The sequence below is a fragment of the Vombatus ursinus genome, unplaced genomic scaffold, assembly GCF_900497805.2.
Source record: "Vombatus ursinus unplaced genomic scaffold, bare-nosed wombat genome assembly UNPS02009173.1, whole genome shotgun sequence".
Classification (NCBI taxonomy): domain Eukaryota; kingdom Metazoa; phylum Chordata; class Mammalia; order Diprotodontia; family Vombatidae; genus Vombatus; species Vombatus ursinus.
In genome coordinates, this window is record NW_020948951.1 from 7,373,068 (window position 1) to 7,390,254 (window position 17,187).

Below are 17,187 nucleotides of genomic sequence, written 5' to 3' on the forward strand. Positions count from 1 at the left end.
CGGAATTGTGTAAGGATCAAATGAGATAATATTTGTAAAGTGCTTAGCATAGTGTCTGGCACATAGTAGGTGCTATATAAATGTTAAACTATCCACCATAATCATAATTGTTGTTACTATTATTATTATTATTGTTATTATATGACCTGGAGCTTGCTGAAAAATTACAAAAATAGTTAAAAATCTTTTCTCTTTGTTCTGAGTCCCTGCTCTGCTTTAGGGAACCCTCCCATGACCAATACACTTCATTCATAGGACTTAGACAATTTACATTTTAATGACCATGTGACTCATTCAACAGAAAGGCAGCTGTAGAAAAGTCAGAGATCATCTACTGATCTTTCTGCCCTCCATTCCTTCTCAGCCAGAGGGAGAGGAGGGGAAAGGGAAGAGGAAAGGAACAGGCATTTATTAAGCACCTGCTGTGTGCCAGGCTCTGTGCTAAACACTTTACAAATATGATCTCATTTGATCTTCACAACAGCTCTGGGAAGTAGGTGTTATTATTATCTCCATCTTACAGTTGAGGAAACTGAAGTAGGCAGAAATTAAATAACTTACCCAGAGTCACACAGCTAGTAGTATTTGAAGCTAGATTTGAACTCAGGCCTTCCTGACTCTGGGAAGTGATCTAAGGAGTTTGAAGAGGGATCATGGAAAGGATGTGGGTTTGAAATTTGCTGGGATTGGCTTGGCAAGCAGTCAGAGAAACAGAGGAGGAGAAGCATTGGAAGCTGGCACCACTTTCGGTTGGTCTCCCGGGGGCTGGGAGGTTTCATGGAAGCTGTGGTTGCTATCAGTCTCCTCTGATTCAAGCCTACCTCTGCTTTGTTGGCTCCCATGCTGCTGGTCCCACCTTCAGATCCTAGCCCCAGCCACCAGAGCTTTCCAGGATTTGTCCTAGATCAATCATCCTCTGCTCTCAGCCAGCTCAGACTCCAGTGGGAGTCCCTAGGTCCCTAGTCTCTCAAAAGTCCTCTAGCTCCTGGTTGCACGGAAAGGACAATATGGAATCACAGACCTAGGCCTTTCCTTTCCCAGCTCTAAGAAGGAATTCACATGGAATGGGGGATCCACATGTCTTTTTCCACGTGATATCAGTGAACTCAGACCAGGGGAAAGAAAAAGAATGAGTTCATGGGAGTACAGGCAAAAATCTCTCACTTAGCTTCATCCTCGTCTGTGACTATGGATGCTGAGTGAATAACATTACTAATGTTGACAGTCCCTCCACTTGGTGTATTAGAAAGCACTTTTCTCAAAATGGCTCCATGAGGGAAGTAGTCTATCTTATACTCTAACACCTCAAGGATCCCTGATTTAAAAGGTTTTCGTGCTCCCTCCAGCACTACTCTTCACGCTCCCCTTCACACCTCAGTAAAAGCATGCTAGGAAAGTTTGGACAGTACTTTACTGCAGATAAGATACATTATCTTGTCTGATATGGATTATATAGATAGCAGTATAGTATTTATTCACAAAATAAACACTTGCCTATACTAATATCCAACACATCAGACTTTGATCTTGCAAAGGACACACCTGAGATTCCTGCTATGCAGGAGGCTGAGACTGGTGGATGGCTTGAGCTCAAGAGTTCTGAGCTTCAGGGGCACAGTGGATAGAGCACCTGCCCTGGATTCAAGAGGACCTGAGTTCAAATCTAGCCTCAGACACATAACACTTACTAGCTGTGTGACCCTGGGCAAGTCATTTAATCCCATTGCCTAGACAAAAAAAAAAAAAAGAGTTCTGAGTTTCAATAGATTGGGCTAGTAGGGTGCCCATGCTAAGCCAGGTACCAGTGTGGTGAGTACCTTAGAGCAGAGGGCCACCAGAATGCCAAAGGAAGGGCAAACTGCCTCATATTGGAAAAAGAGAGGAGTTAAAGTGTCTGGGCCAATCATTATTGGGATCAGATCCACGAGTGACTGATGCACTTCCAGTCTGGACAAGCAAAGGAGACCCTGTCTCAAAAACCAAAACAAAACAAATACTCAGTTGCTCTTATTGAAAGGAAACTATGCATGTCTAGTCTTCTTTTTCAACTCTACATAGCAAATAATACCGTGCCAGGGACAAAACAAGTTTGAGAACCTCTGCCTCAGTAGATAGTGTCTTGAGTTGTTGTGGATAAAAAGAAAATTACCTGCTTCTGAGCCTCTTCACATCACCTGTCACCAGTCAGCACCTGTAACCTTCCCCACGGTCCAAACCTTTCAGAGCTTGGACTATGCAGGCATAGGCTTGGAGAGCTCAGGGACAACTCCATGCCATAATGAGGCCTTTAATGAAAATCAAAATGAAGTCCTTAGGTGCAGGACTGAGGACTTTAGTGTAGAGCCATTTTGCAAATGTGGAAATTGAGGTTTAGAAAGGTGTCGAACAGGTCCAATACAATCTCCTGACTGGGGGAAGGGAGTGGGGATAAGAGGAGACCAGATATTGACTCTCTATACAGGGCCCACTCTCATAACATGAGGATACCTTTTAAAACTGAGCTTCTTTTAGTCTGTAGAAGAGGAGACTCTGGAAAGAGTTGGAGTATAGGTGTTCCTCGTCATTGAGTATTTCTTTGAAGGGTTCTCTTGTGGAATAGACAATTGACAATGTGAGGATCATTTGAGCGCTGTCTCCAGTACTCAAAGAGGGCCACAACCTGGACTAACCAATTAGAAAAGGCACGCGGTTGGCCTAACAGACATGCTGTATGTGCTCTCTGGGTGACCCTGAAGATCTTCTGGATTTAGCTGACTGGGAACATTCTTCTGACAAGGACCAGGGTTACCAGACATTTCCCTTATCTTATTATTTTATGACTCTCCCTTGTTAAAGACACTATCTTGAATAATGGTACCCTTCTTTCCTTATTATTTATGAGCACTGTTAGGTTATGTTCATGATAGAAGAAACCCAGACATCCTGGCATCCTCCTGGAACTATAATTTCAATTGACACTCTGGCACCTCTCTTATCTTATTGCTTTATGGATCCTATCCTATGAAGACATTCCTGGTTTTTCCGTGTTATGGTTGACACATACAGAGATTATAATTTTGGGTGACGCAGGAATACTGAGTCAGCAAGGAAGGGGGGGGTTTGCTGTGCATAAAAGGCCCCTTCAAAAAACCATTTCTTTGTGTTCAGAATTATTCTGACCTCTCATGCACGCATTAGTTCTCTGGCTTAAAGAGAATAAATAGCACATATACAACCTGATTCTGTTTGTTTCTTTTAGACCAAACCTCTTTTTAAGGTTGACAAATGGGTGGAAGTCGGAGAGATAGATTTTCAGCAATTGCCCAGAAGGTGTTCCTACAAAGGTGACAACCTGAAAGCAATATCGTAGATTCGTATGCAGTTATGGGGTAGATTAAATGTCTTCTGACTTTTGGAATTCTCTTTATCATCTTGAATTTGGTGTGAGGGAGGGGTCAGGCAGACCAGTTTTGGGAAGGGAAATGATGTTTTATACATCATTTTATTATTGTGTATTATATATATTTAGTATTTATATATTTCAAATATATTTACATATTTAGTATATATATTTAATATTATGCCAATAGGCTATAGATGGGTGTTTATGGTTTATTTATATATTATTTATATATTTAGTATATATATATTTAGTATTATGCCATAGGCTGTAGATGGATGTTTACGGTTCCAGTGCAGAAAAAAAAAATATCTAACAGCTGCTCCATCATTCATAATAATAATTGATATTTACAGAGTGCTTTTCACACAACTTATACAAGTAGAGGTGTTGGGGGGGAGGTAGATAACCTGTGATTTCACCCATACAGTTACTTTCCAATGTGGATACTCTGTTGATACCTGCAACTCTTTTATAACTAATAGTCTTAGAGAACTGCTTGGTGAGTTAAGAAGTGACTCGCTCAGGAGCACACTGTCTGGGTGTGTCAGGTAGGACTTAAACCTGGGTTGTTCCAAATCTGACATTGTCCTCCTACCCCTTACACCACCGAAGGTATTCTTATCATCTTCTCTATTTTACAGGCAAGGAAGCCAGTGAGGATAAGCCCTAGTTGCACACATTTGATCAAATGGGAAAACCTATCTCCACTTTAGTGGGAGATCCATTTTTCAGGTGTGGAAGTTACGGTTCAGAAAGTTGTGAAACAGCCTCGATCCAATTCTCCTGACTCCAAATTCAGCAACGTTATAGCAGTCTCCTAAAGAATATTAAATAGGAGAAGGAAGTGAGGATAAGGGATTCCTTTTTTTTTTCCCCCCTTTGGCTTTTTGGTGAGGCAATGGGCGTTAAGTGACTTGCCCAGGGTCACACAGCTAGTAAGTCTCAACTGTGTGAGGTCACATTCGAACTCACGTCCTCCTGACTCCAAGGCCGGAGCTCTATCTACTACGCCACCTAGCTGCCCATGGCCTTGCCAATTTTAAAGCGCTATATAAATGCCGTTACTTTAAGAGTCAAGGGTGACATTTGAACCCAGGTCTTCCTAACTAGGGAGCTAGAACGCAAGCCACTCCGCCACGCATGCCCACTGCTCACCTTGGACTCCCCTCCCCCTCCCCCTCGCCTATATTGAAACTTTCAAACAGCCAGGCTGTGCCAGGAATGAAGATGGCCCTCGGTGCCTCGGTGCCCACTCTCGTTACTGCGCAGGCGCAGATCCCTAAAACCCCGCCTCCGCGCACTCCGACACTTCCCCGAGCCTTTTTGTGGGCTCGTGGTTGCGCCCCAGCCACAGAGTTTCTGGCGAAGGCATCCTCAACAAGGAAAACTTTATTGAACCTGAAGTGGCTGGGGGGAGGGGGCCTCCGGGCCGGGCCGGGCCGCGGCCTGGGCGACGATGTCAGTGAACTACGCGGCCGGCCTCTCGCCTTATGCGGATAAGGGCAAGTGCGGGCTCCCCGAGGTGAGACCAGGCGGGGCCTGGAGGGACTGGGCAGGGGTCCCCGCCATCCCTCCCCCAACATGTGGACCGACGTCGGGCCACCCCGAAGGGCGACGCTTTGAGCCGGCCCCCTCCCCCGGGGCCCTTCCCCCATGGCTGCCCTCGGGATGGACTGACTGCCTCCTGACCGTTTATACCGACCTCCCACCCTTTCCTCAGCCTCGAGGCCCTCCTCCATCTGTATCCTTGGGGGAAGGAGACTGAGGGTGGGGGCACCCAATTCTTATGCTACTCTACGCTCCCCCTTATTCTGTATTTCTATATAACACTTCGTGTGTGTGTGTGGGGTGGGTGGGCATGAATAGAGAATTGTCGTTCTACCCCCCCCCAAAAAAGAACCCTAAAACTGCTGGAATTAGAAGGGAGAACTTGGTTTGAATGCAGCTTCAGATGCTTCCTAGCTGGGTCAGTCCCTCAGTCAGTCAATAAGCATTTATTAAGCGCCTACCATATTCCAGGCACTGTGCTAAGCGCCGGGACAAAGCCAAAGACTTCCTACTCCCAAGATGCTCACGTTCCAATAGGCGAGACAACGGGAAAAACGATTAAAAACAAGATATATAAAAAATAAATTGGAGATGAGCAGTAGAGGGAAGGTCCTAGTTTTAATGGGGGTTAGGAAAGCCTTCGTGTAGAAGATGGGGTTTTAGCTGGGTCTTGAAGGCAGCAGGACCCTTGCCCAGGTCGTTTAATGATAACCAACATTTATATAGCGCTTTAAAGTTTGTAAAGTATTGTGCATATATTTTCTTATTTTATTCTCCCCACAACTCTGGGAGGTAGCTGCCATTATTATTCTGTGCTATTATTATCCCCATTTTTACAGCTGAGAAAATGTAGGCAGACAGAGGTTAAGTATTTTGCCCAGTTGTACAATTAGGACGAGTCTGAGGCTGGATTTGAATTCAAGTCTTCAGACTCCAAGTCCGGCATGCCCTTATCCGATGTGCCACCTAACTTAATCTCTCCAAGTCTTAATTTCCTCATCTATTAAATGGAATACTGCTGTTTTATAACATTGTTGTGAGGAGAGCATTTTGGAAACCTAAAAGAAATAACAGGAATGTGTCATTATTTTTGTTCTTTTCCCCAAGAGAAAACACTTTTAAGTTTTTAGATTCTTTGATGTGTTTCTTCAGCAGGAAGCAATCTCATACTGTTAGACTTTGTTTTATTATTCTTTCAACCAATCAATAAGCATTTATCAAGTGCCTTCTGTGTGCTAGGCACTATTGTCAAAGAGCTTACATTCTGTTGGGGGGGAGGGGAGGGAGGGAGGAGACAACAAGTACATAAATTAAAGCATAGCTAACAGGTGGCCATGGACAAAATGGTGCTTAATATTTGTTGATGAATGGGAACTGGCTGGATCAGAGAGACCTTAAATAGCACTTGAGCTGGGCCTTTAAAGAGATAGATGGAGATGGAGATATGTGTGTATATACCTATACCTCACATTTGTGTGTATGTGTATGTGAATATTTGTGTTTATATGAATGTATATATGTATGTGTATACGTGTTTATAATATGTACTTCAGAATATGAAGAACGGTGTTTTGTGGGCTCAGAGAGAGGTATGACTGCCCATCATTTGCCAGAGATAAGGAGGAGACTGCCTTGACTAGGTTATAGCAGACTTTAGAACATAGAATGTCAGAGTTGAGAGGAAAGCATGGAATGTCAGTGCTATAAAGAACCTGAAACATGGAATGAACTGAAGAATTTAGAAGGCCTTCTTTATAAAATGAGAGGCTGTCCTGACTGTCCAGGTGATTCTCTTGCTGGATTTTTACCTCTCTTTTAAAGCCCAGGAGTTAGGATAGTGGCAAAAGCCCACTAGATATAGAGTCAAAGGACCTGAATTTAAATCTCAATTCTACTTTTTACTGCCTTTTTACTGTCCGAAACAAGTCATTTAACCTCTCAGTACCGTATTTTCCTTAGCTGCAAATTGAGGAGTTTGGAGGAGATGCAGCTTCAGATCCTATGTCAACCAAAATGTTACCTTCCCTGAATCCCAGTAAATAGTTGTAGGAGGTCTCATAAGCCATCCAGTCCACCTGTACTTGGCTAAGAATCCTGAAAACCACGCCTTCATCAAATGATCATTCTAGTCTTTGCTTGAAGACTTCTAGTAAAGTTGAACACTACTTCCTAATAACAATAATAGCTAATATTATGAAGGGCCTACTTTGTGCCAGGCGCTGTGCTAAGTGCTTTGCGCATATTGTCTTATTTGTATGGGATGTTCAGGGAAAACCAACACCTCTGGGGTGAGGGCTTGCCAAACCCTTTTTAGGGCTGCTCCGCCACCTTTGGTATCTGCTTCCCGCCCAACTCTGACCTGTGGCTCCAAGAAGCTGTAGCATTAGCAGCCACACCCTGGCAGACGGGCTAAACCAGGTTGAGGGTAACTGACAGGCTTCACGTTAGGGGAGTGGCCACCTCAAACTCGTGAAGACTTCTCCTGCTTTCTGTAAGAAAGAAGTTGTTAACGAGAGTTGAAATCTGCCCTTTTGCATCGTCTGTTTCCGTTCTTATACTTGTCTTCTGGTTTTAAGCAGAACAAATTTAATCTCTCTTCCACATGCAGTCCTTCAGATATTTGAAGATAGCTATCATGGCATCCTCTCTTAGGTCTTCTCCAGGCTAACCATCCCATGGCACGATCTGGAGGCCCTTTGTTTTCTGGTTATCCTCTACTGGATGTTGTCTAGCTTATTTTTCTTCCTAAAATCTGATGCCCAGAAGTGAACACAGTATTCTAATTGTGACTTGACTAGGGTAGGGAACAGTGGGACTATCACCTTATTTTGGACACTGTGCCTCTCAATCTAGGATGAAACCACCTGTATACGTGGGCTGGGGTGGGGTTGGGGGGCCCAGGGCAGCATGGGGCTTGAAGGAGAGGAATGTCAGAACGCTGATCTTTTGAGCTTTTAGTCCATGAACATTCCCAGATCTGTTTCACATGGACTGTTTGTTCAGTCATATATTGTAGACGAATGTGGGGTTCGTCTTCCCTTCAAGTTCCAGGTTTACTAAAAATGTCAACTCTGACAGAACCACTGGAACTCGACCGGAGATGTGATGGCAGCCAACGCTGCTGGAGCAGAGAAGGAGCTAATGACTGATTAGTTACATGACTTAGATGAGCTCAAATTAGGATCCCACGAATTAGATGGTAATCACTCTTCCGTCTCCTCTTGTCTTCACTCTCCCTTCCTTCTTAGCTCATAAACTTTACTCTCTCTGACACAGCTATCACACCACATCCCGCTGGATGGATATAAACTGAAAGGAAAAAACACCCTGAACACAAAACTTTAAAATAAAGTTTACTTGAAGTATATTTATGTTCCCTTTGTGGAACACAGTGTCTTGCAAATGGTAGGAGTTTAATAAATATTTGAAAGAATGATGCCAATTTCACTTTTCTTTCAGGAATAAATGTGGTGTAATGGAAGGATCACTGTATTGTGAGTCAGGGGAGAGAGAGAGAGAGAGAGTGTGAGTGTGTGTGTGTGTGTGTGTGTGTGTGTGTGTGTGTGTGTGTTCCTCATCATATTCTTATTAGCCTTCCTCTTCAAGTGAGGAACCTGAAACTCAGAGGGGTTAACTGACTTTTATTAGTTGTGTGACTGGGGTTAAGTAAATCCTTTCACCCTCTCAGCCTCAGTTTCCTTCTCTGTAAAATGAAGATAATCATTCTGGTACTATCTGCTGCACGTGTCTATTGTGGGGATGGTACTTTGTGAGCATAAATTGCTATCCAGTCCTGGGCCCAACTCATCGCTTAGTAATACTTATTTAAGATACACTTGATGATTGACTGGCTTCCTAGCCAATTGCCAGCCATAATCTGGGTATGGGAGTGATAGCTTTCCTGAAAGTAGATTGATTGGCATCTCTTTTCCCTTGCAGATACCCTAATAGCTTCCTGGTCCTTTCTTTGTCCATAGATCTTCGACCCCCCTGAAGAGCTAGAGAGGAAAGTATGGGAGCTGGCACAGATGATTCAGACATCTTCCAATGTGGTGTTTCACACAGGTGCAGGTATCAGCACTTCCTCAGGCATCCCAGACTTCAGGTGAGGGGGGACAGCACTGCCAGGTGGTCACACTAACCTGGAACTCCCTACCTAGGATAAGACCTGAACCCTTTGCCTCTTCCAGATTCATACTTCTTCCATCAAGTAGTCATTGTTGCATGTTCTCTCCATGAGTGATCATTGAATTGATTCCATGGAAAGAGCTCATGGTAGGAGGGAGACCGGTGAGGCAGCAGGCTGAAAACAGTCCGTCTTTCTGGTTTTTGTTTTTGTTTTTTTTTTTTGCAAATCAATCTAAATACGTTTTGCCCTTGCATATATGCTTGCTTCTGGGCCCTACATCTTAGGAAGGACATTGACAAGCTGAAGTGTGTCTAGAGGAGGGTGACCAGGCTGGGCAGTGGGAGGGGGGAATTGAAGAAGATGCCAGGCAAGGACTAGATCAGGAAATTAAGATAGGTCAGCCTAGAGGAAAAAGGACTTCAAAGGGACATAATCGCTGTCTTCAGGTGTGAGAAGGGCTATCACATAGGAGAAGAATCACACTTTTCTGTGCTTGGCCTCAGAGGGCAGAACTAGAACCAATGGACAAAAGCTGTTAGTAACCTGATTTTGTTTCAACGTAAGGGAAAGCTTCCTAATGAGGAAGAAGTAGCCTGGGCTATCTTAAAAGATAATGACCTACTCATCACTGGAAATAATTTGAGCAAAGTTTGTATAATGGCTTTTTGGGAATCTTACAAGAGGGGAATTCTGCACAGTGTGGGAATTTGGATGAGACGGCTCCTAAGCTCCCTTCTCTCTCTGTGATTTTCTGATTTTCAGGACAATACAGCTATTAGTATCAGAGCTGGGACTTAAACTCAAGCTTTCTGACTTTCTGTTCCACCATGGAGGCTCAAATGGGGAAGTGGACTGGTTTTGGCATTAGAATATCTAGATTTAAGACCTCCTCTGACACTTACTATCTATGGGATACTGGGCAAATCGCTTAACTTCAGTTTCCTAATGAGTAAAAAGGGAATAATAATTCTGGCATTATCTACTTCACAAGGTTGTTGGGAGGAATTAATTTTCTACATCTATAGAAAGTTTTTGGATATGGACAGTAGGGAATTTATTTTGCATGACTATAGTATTTGTTACCAAAAAAAACCCTGTAGAAAATGCTAAAGAAATGTTTTATGTATAAGATATGAGCAGTGAAGGATCAACCAAATTTCTCTTCTCCAGGAGCTGATAACTGGTCAGGGAAGCTTGATTCACAACCAGAAATTAAGGAAAGGTACAGGTGATAAGCGATCTCTTAGCTGAGCCCCATTTCCTTTGCTTCTCTCCTTCCTTTTTTTCACTCCAGGGGTCCCCAGGGTGTGTGGACCATGGAGGAACGGGGCCTAGCACCCAAGTTTGACATAACGTTTGAGAGTGCCCGACCTTCTAAGACCCACATGGCCCTGCTCCAACTAGAACGAGTGGGCATCCTGAAGTTCCTAGTGAGCCAGAATGTTGATGGGCTACACGTACGCTCTGGCTTCCCCAGGTACTTTTTTTTCTGTCCATAGGTTTCCCCCATACTGTCAACCTATCCCCTCTACATCACTGCATCTTTGAACCCTGCAAACAAGAATGGTCTCTTTAGAATCCAGTGCCAAGGGAAGCCCAGGGTCCAGATCCCTCCCCCATCTACCTGTGTTTCTCCTGAATGTTTGTCAGAGACCCTCTGGCATCTCTCTGACACTCTGTGGCCTCACTCTGTTCCAGTCCTGGGGTCTTTAGGGGAATAAGAACCCCTTCATCATTCTGCCAGCATGGGATAGGACTTCAGGTTTCCTCTTTGAGCTCATATCTTTTGGCTGCGGTTTGAGGGACACGTTTTTTATTTCAGGCATTGTAACTGTCAGTCTGACCCCCTTAGACACAGTCAGGCCTGAGGTGATTCTTGTTCCACTGAACAGGAATTCAGTGCTGTGTTTCTGTTAAACTGGAGTTTGAAATGGCTAAAAGCCTTGTATGAAGGAGGGAGAGGGCTTTGTGTTTGGTCTGTGAGAAGACCCATGAGAAACAAAGTAGAGTGAGTCTGGAGGAAAATTCAGAGTATGTCAGAGCCAGGCTTTAGAGTTAGTATCAGGATTTCTATGGACAGTAGACACCTATAACAGAACAGTTCTCAGGCCCTTTGACATCTGAGGGACCTCTCACCCTTGGAATAGTTCTAGTAATAAGTTTTTATATTGTTGTAACACTTGGAGCTTTCCATAACCCTTTTCTCAGCCCCTGGGAGAAGAAGGAGCAAGGGCTATATATAACTCCTATTTTGTGGACCAGGAAACTGGAAGTGAAGGAAGGTGACTTACCCAGGGTCACGGGTCATTGGCAAAGCCCAGACTCTAACCCCAAGGTCTCTGGACTCTTGGTAGTGGAGTGCCCTCAGCCTGGAAGGCCAGGAAAGGTTTAGCTCTAAGGTCCCATCCACGACACTTTATCCTTTCCACAGGGACAAACTGGCTGAACTCCATGGGAACATGTTCGTGGAAGAATGTGCCAAGTGTAAGACGTGAGTGCTCCAGCTGCCTGAGGATGGGAGGTGGGAGATGGGGAGCATGCAGGATTTGCTGAAGAAGCTCTGGGGGAGGAGGGTAAGTGAGTTATGCTTCTCAGCTGTGCCTGGCCTACCCCTTCCCTAAGCCACGAGCACAGGCAAGCTTGCAACTTACTGTAGGGTCCAGAGCTAAAAAAGGGATTCCATATCAAAACAATGTAAGGTAGATTGGATTTTCCTAAGGAAGCAGTGTCTAATAGGGTTCCTGGACGAAGGGACACCCATTTTGATAAATATGATAACCCTCTTTAATTGGTTAAAGTATTTTGCCCCACTATAATCTTACATAAAGCTTTCTGCAGTATGAATTATGAATAACAGCAGTAATGTCTGATAATGCACACGTTAACAAAAATTAGGAAATGCAGCAGCAAATAAGGTCATAGGATCATAGCATTAGAGCTGGCAGGGGCCTCCAAGGCCGTGTAGTCCAACCTCTTCACCGAGGAAGAAACTGAAGCCCAGGGACACTACAAATAGTTTGGAGTTTATGGTTTTATTTATTTATTTATTTATCCATTTATTTATTTAGAGTGGATCTCTATGTCTTTCCCAGGTCACTCATAGGCCTGATACCATTCCTGATTAGCCCAGAGACTTTAACCTTCTCCATTTCTGACCTGGGCTGGTTCACCCCTCCTTAGGCATCCTGGTGGCCCTCCAGTCCTGGGGTTTCACCCTACTGTTGCCGGTGCAACTCAGAATTCCTAAGCTCAGCTCACCAGCCTGACCCTCAACTGCGGTTATAGGTATTGGACAACACACCTGGCTTATTTGTGATTTTAGAGGGCATGGATGAGTTGTGAGTTGCATCCTGTAGGGGAAAGTGCCCACCCACATGGATAGGATTGTAGTTTGCTCAAAAAGATAGAAAAATAAATTTTGTTGGTGGTTAAGTTTATAATATAAAGTTATTTTTTAAAGTAAAGATAATATTAATTAAAGCAATGGGAAACTATAGCCATCATATAAAATTTAATTTATTGAGGCCATCCTTGAGAGAGGAGCTCTGCCAAGCCCTGGGGGACCTAGAGCTGGAAGGGGGATAAGGCTTTACCTGTCAGAGCAGGTCAGGCAGTAGACTGACCAGGTGGTAGGTTTGATGTCATGGCTATAGCTGGCAAGAGTACTTGCTATAGGGATGAATGCATCTGAGGGAAATTCACCATGTTCACATCCAGATCTCCTCCGATCTTCTCTTCCTCTCCTCCTTTCTCATTCCCGGACTCTCTTCTTCAGGCAGTATGTACGTGATGTGGTGGTGGGTAGCATGGGTCTCAAGGCAACTGGACGGCTGTGCACCGTAGCAAAGGCCCGAGGCCTCCGGGCCTGCAGGTGAGTGACCCATGACCTTGGGGAGTGGAATTTAGACCTGAAAGGAGTTTTAGAGAACATCTGTTCTAGTCATTTCTGCTCTCCTCTCCTCAGTTTTCTTATCTGTAAAATGAGGGGTTGGATTAGATGCCTCTGAGGTTCCTTCTAGTGGAAAGTCCAAGCTCCTGAGTCTATGATCTGTTACTTGTGTCATCTCAGCCATGTGATGGCACTTTTCTGGGCTTCAGTTTCCTCTTACGTAAAAAAAAGATTCATCGTCCTTATACTCCCTGACCTCAAGGGGCTTTGGTAAGGAAGTGCTCACCATGGAAAGGGCACCTGTTAGGCTGGCCCAGAAGTCGGCTGTCTGTTGGGTGGGGCAGAGAGGAAGGGGGGTGGTCACTTGTCAGAGCCTTTCTAACAAGGGCTGGATCTGGAGCTCTGCCAACCTAACCTGGCAAACGTTTACCAAGTGCTGCCATGTGCCAGGTAGGCACTATTTGTAGTTCTGGTAAGGCAAAGGCAAAAGGACCTTACATTCTACTTATACTCCATGCGACTGCGGAGGAGAATTATAGTGGGAGAATAAGACTCTTAACTCTTGCAGTATGTATTTTAATACTCGAGCAAGTAGGTCAGACTCAAATAGAAACAGATCTCTGTGCTTTGAAAACCACACATTAACATTATCTGTGTTGTATTGTATTTTTATTTATTTTGTTAACATTTCGCAATTACATTTTAATCCATACTCCCTTCCATACCTCTGCTGTTGAACAGTATTGGGAGAGACTCCTCTTATTTGTTACTCTCACTGCATAATAATGCTCATTGTGTATGCCAGAGTAACAATCTAGGATAGGATTGTGGTAGTTTAGCCGAGGAAGAGTCCTTAAAGACCAACTAGTTCGGGGGAATGTGACTTAACCAAGGTCGTGAAGCTAGGCAGTGGTAAAGCGTGAAGTAGAACCAGTAGGCGCAGAAGACAAGTGGCCCAGGTGAGACTCAAACCCTGGTCTTCTGACTACAAATTTTTTTCTACTCTGCTCTGCCCTATCATTAACCAGAGTCACTCCTGTAGGGACAGGTATTTCAGGCCAGTTGGTAGACCCCTGTTTGCAACAGCTCTACTCCAGTTGACTTCTTCCTTGGTGCTCTATTGATTGCTTAAGGTCAGGTATTTCATTCTGGCTTTGTTGGGGGTGATTTGCAGCTGCTCTGAGGTGCCCAGTAACTCGGGGATTCCTCTTTGCCCTTTGTAGGGGGGAACTGAGGGACACCATCCTGGACTGGGAAGATGCCCTGCCTGACCGAGACCTGAACCTTGCTGATGAAGCCTGCAGGTGTGATAAACTTTGAGTACTTGGCTCCTTCCTCTTTCACCTCCTTCCCCTGTCCTGTCTTCTTCTGGGATTAGTGGTAGTGGGGAGCACCTCTGGCCTTTGGGAATGAATGGGGAAGGGGAGAGTCTAGAGCCAGAGAGGTGTTTGGAGGCTTTTGGATAAGGGGTAAGCTATATGGCCCCTTCGTCTCTTCGGGTCCAACTGCCGCAGGCTCTCATCACCTCTTGCAATAGCTGCGGCCGATTTCTACCCTCCAGCCCATCCTCCACTGAGCTGCCAAATGGATCTTCCTAAAACAAGCTTGACCACGTAACTCCTTCATCCAGTAAACTCTTGTGGCTCTCTGTTTCCTTCCGGATCAAACATAGAATCCTCTTTTTGGCTTTTGGAGCCCTTTATAACCTGAATCCTTCCTACTTTTTCAGTTTTCTTACTCCCTGTGTCCTCCCTTTTATACCCTGCTGTGACACTGGCTTCCTTTCTGCTCCTAGAGCTAGACTTCTCCCTGCTCCAGGCATTTTCATTGGCTGTATCTGATGCCTGAAATTCTCTCCCTCCCCAGCCCTGCCTCTGGGCTTCCCTAACTTCCCACAAGAAACCTTTCCCGGTCCCCCTCAATGCTAGTTTAATCCTTCTGTTATTACCTCTAGTCTATCCTGCCTGCAGTTTGTACAGAGTTGTTTGTTACGTTATCTCCTCCATAAGACTCTCAGCTCCTTTAAGAGCAGGGACCATCTTTTACCTTCTTTTGCACCTATAGCACTTAGCACAGGGCTTGGCACATGGTAGGTGCTGGCAGACTGACTGGAGCCAGAATGGACAGGACTGAAGTTTGGATGGTAAAATACTGATAACTTCACGTTTTTTCCTATGGCATTTAAAAATTCACAGAGTACTCTCCTCACAAAACCGCTACAAAGGGCCAGTATGAGTGTTATTCTCCCATTTAACAGATGAAGAAGCTCAGGCTCAAAAACCCATGGGGCCGAAGGGAAACACAAAAGCTCTAGCTGGTGTGGGAGTCAGCATTGAGTCCCAGCATCTCGACTCCCAAGTTTCAGCATTCTTTCCCTACACCACATTGGGTTTGGGGAAGAAGGGAGGGGGAGGATGCAGAGATCTGGGTGTTTTTCAGCCTGGGGGCGTGGGTACGTGGCAATGCTGGCCTTAGTCATCCCTGTGGTCTTAACAGTGTAAGGAAAAGGAGGAAAGCCCCAGATCCAAGGGGGTTTAGGGGGCTGAGATATTGAGGTCATCCCGTTTAATTTCCAGGAATGCAGATCTCTCCATCACTCTGGGCACATCGCTGCAGATCCGACCCAGTGGCAACCTGCCTCTGCTCACTAAACGCAAAGGAGGCCGCTTGGTCATAGTCAATCTGCAAGCCACCAAGCATGTGAGTACTTAGCTCCATCCAGTCCACAAGAGGGGCTGGTCCCCGGCCTCAGCAGCCTGCTGGGCCTCATCTTTCACCTGGCCGGGTTCCCTTCACTTAGGTCTGCCTCCCCTTTCCTTCCAGGATCGTCAGGCTGACCTTCGAATTCATGGCTACGTCGATGATGTCATGGCCAAGCTCATGAAGCACCTATGCTTGGAGATCCCTGAGTGGCAGGGGCCCCTTGTGGTGGAACAGGCCCCACCCCTGCTGCCCCTCCCGATACAGGTGAAGGCTGAGCTCCCCACACTGCCAGCCCTGCCTGCAACACCCAAGGCAGAGCCCCCTGCCCAGCGCCACAGATCACTGGAAGGTGGCAAACGAGAGCAGCCCCCTGCCCCCCGGCTGCCCAAGAGGGTGAAGGTGGAGCCTATGCCCAGCTGAACGGGCTTGAGACAGCGTGAGGACTCCTTTCTGAGCCCCAGTCTCCCTCACTGTACGAAGGGGGAGCACATTCAAGTGATATCTGCAGGCCTGTCCAACCCTCAGTCCTGGTGACAGTGTGGCCTAGTAGAAGGAACACTGCACTTAGAGTCATAGGACTCAGATTCAAATCCTATTCTGTGTGACTTTGGAAAAGTTATTTCACTCCTTTGGGCCTAATCGTTTCATTATCTGTAAAATGAAGTTGACCTAGCTGATCTTGAGGGATCTTTCCAGCTTCCTGTAAGCTATGATCCTGTGATGGGAATGGGCAAGTCTGGGTGGGTTTTTTACTTTTAAATAAATTTGATTTCCTTTTTCATACTAGAGTTTTTTATATATATCATAAAAATGTATTTTCCTTCTGTTATTTGTGAAACAACATTTCCAGGCCATCTGGTTACAGTCCTCTGCCATTCTCTCTTACTATAGCCAGAACCTTTTCTCTCCATTTCGAGCCCAGTAAGCAGGTCATTGGAGTCTGTGGGGCCCTGTGTGACCTGGACTAATTTCCTTCTCTCTGGGCCTCATTTTCCCTTACTGTAAACCTGAAGTCTTTTCTGCCTCTAAATCTTCTGATTCTATCATACCTGCTTTTGTCCCTCTTCTTCTCAGTTAGAATCTGTTGGGGTATCTGGTGCTAACAGCAGCAAATAAGAGAGGGTCTGTGGCCACTGCCAGCCAGCCCCCCAGGACTCTTACCTCTGTCCGCTCTATTGAGGTTTGGAAGAATGAGAATTGGGCAGACTTTGGCTTCGGGCTAATTCTGTGTTCCATGGAGTGGCCCCTGCTGAGCCTCTCTTTGTCTTCTCTCTGTTTTCACCTCTCTCTACAATCTCCTCTCTCTGCCTTGTCTTCTGAGACATGTTAGAGACAGGAAGTAGGGGACCAGCTACCTTCAGGCAGATGGGGAGGACTTTGTTAACCTCTAGATGCTTCTCTTATGTTGCAGCCTCCCCATTGCCAAATCGTTGGTAATTCCCGATTCTTGGGCATAAATGGATCTTTTTGCCTTCCCTCCCTCTCTGTCGTCTGGGCATGAGCATCTACCTCCTTCAGCACAAGGATAACAGCCAT

General features: G+C 45.3%; 1 protein-coding gene across 2 annotated transcripts; it reads left to right on the forward strand.

The window, feature by feature from the left end:
* Nucleotides 1–4,695: 4,695 nt before the first annotated feature.
* SIRT6 (sirtuin 6) lies at nucleotides 4,696–16,432 on the forward strand. Of its 2 annotated transcripts, XM_027851318.1 has the most exons (8): nucleotides 4,698–4,904; nucleotides 8,908–9,035; nucleotides 10,354–10,536; nucleotides 11,491–11,550; nucleotides 12,835–12,930; nucleotides 14,172–14,252; nucleotides 15,525–15,648; nucleotides 15,772–16,432. In XM_027851318.1, exons 1-8 carry the CDS (start codon nucleotides 4,839–4,841, stop codon nucleotides 16,069–16,071), a joined length of 1,038 nt encoding a protein of 345 aa, XP_027707119.1. In that variant the 5' UTR covers nucleotides 4,698–4,838; the 3' UTR covers nucleotides 16,072–16,432. The 2 variants fall into 2 exon arrangements, with proteins under 2 accessions (XP_027707120.1, XP_027707119.1); XM_027851319.1 differs by lacking the exon at nucleotides 10,354–10,536 and having other exon boundaries at nucleotides 4,696–4,904.
* Nucleotides 16,433–17,187: the final 755 nt, after the last annotated feature.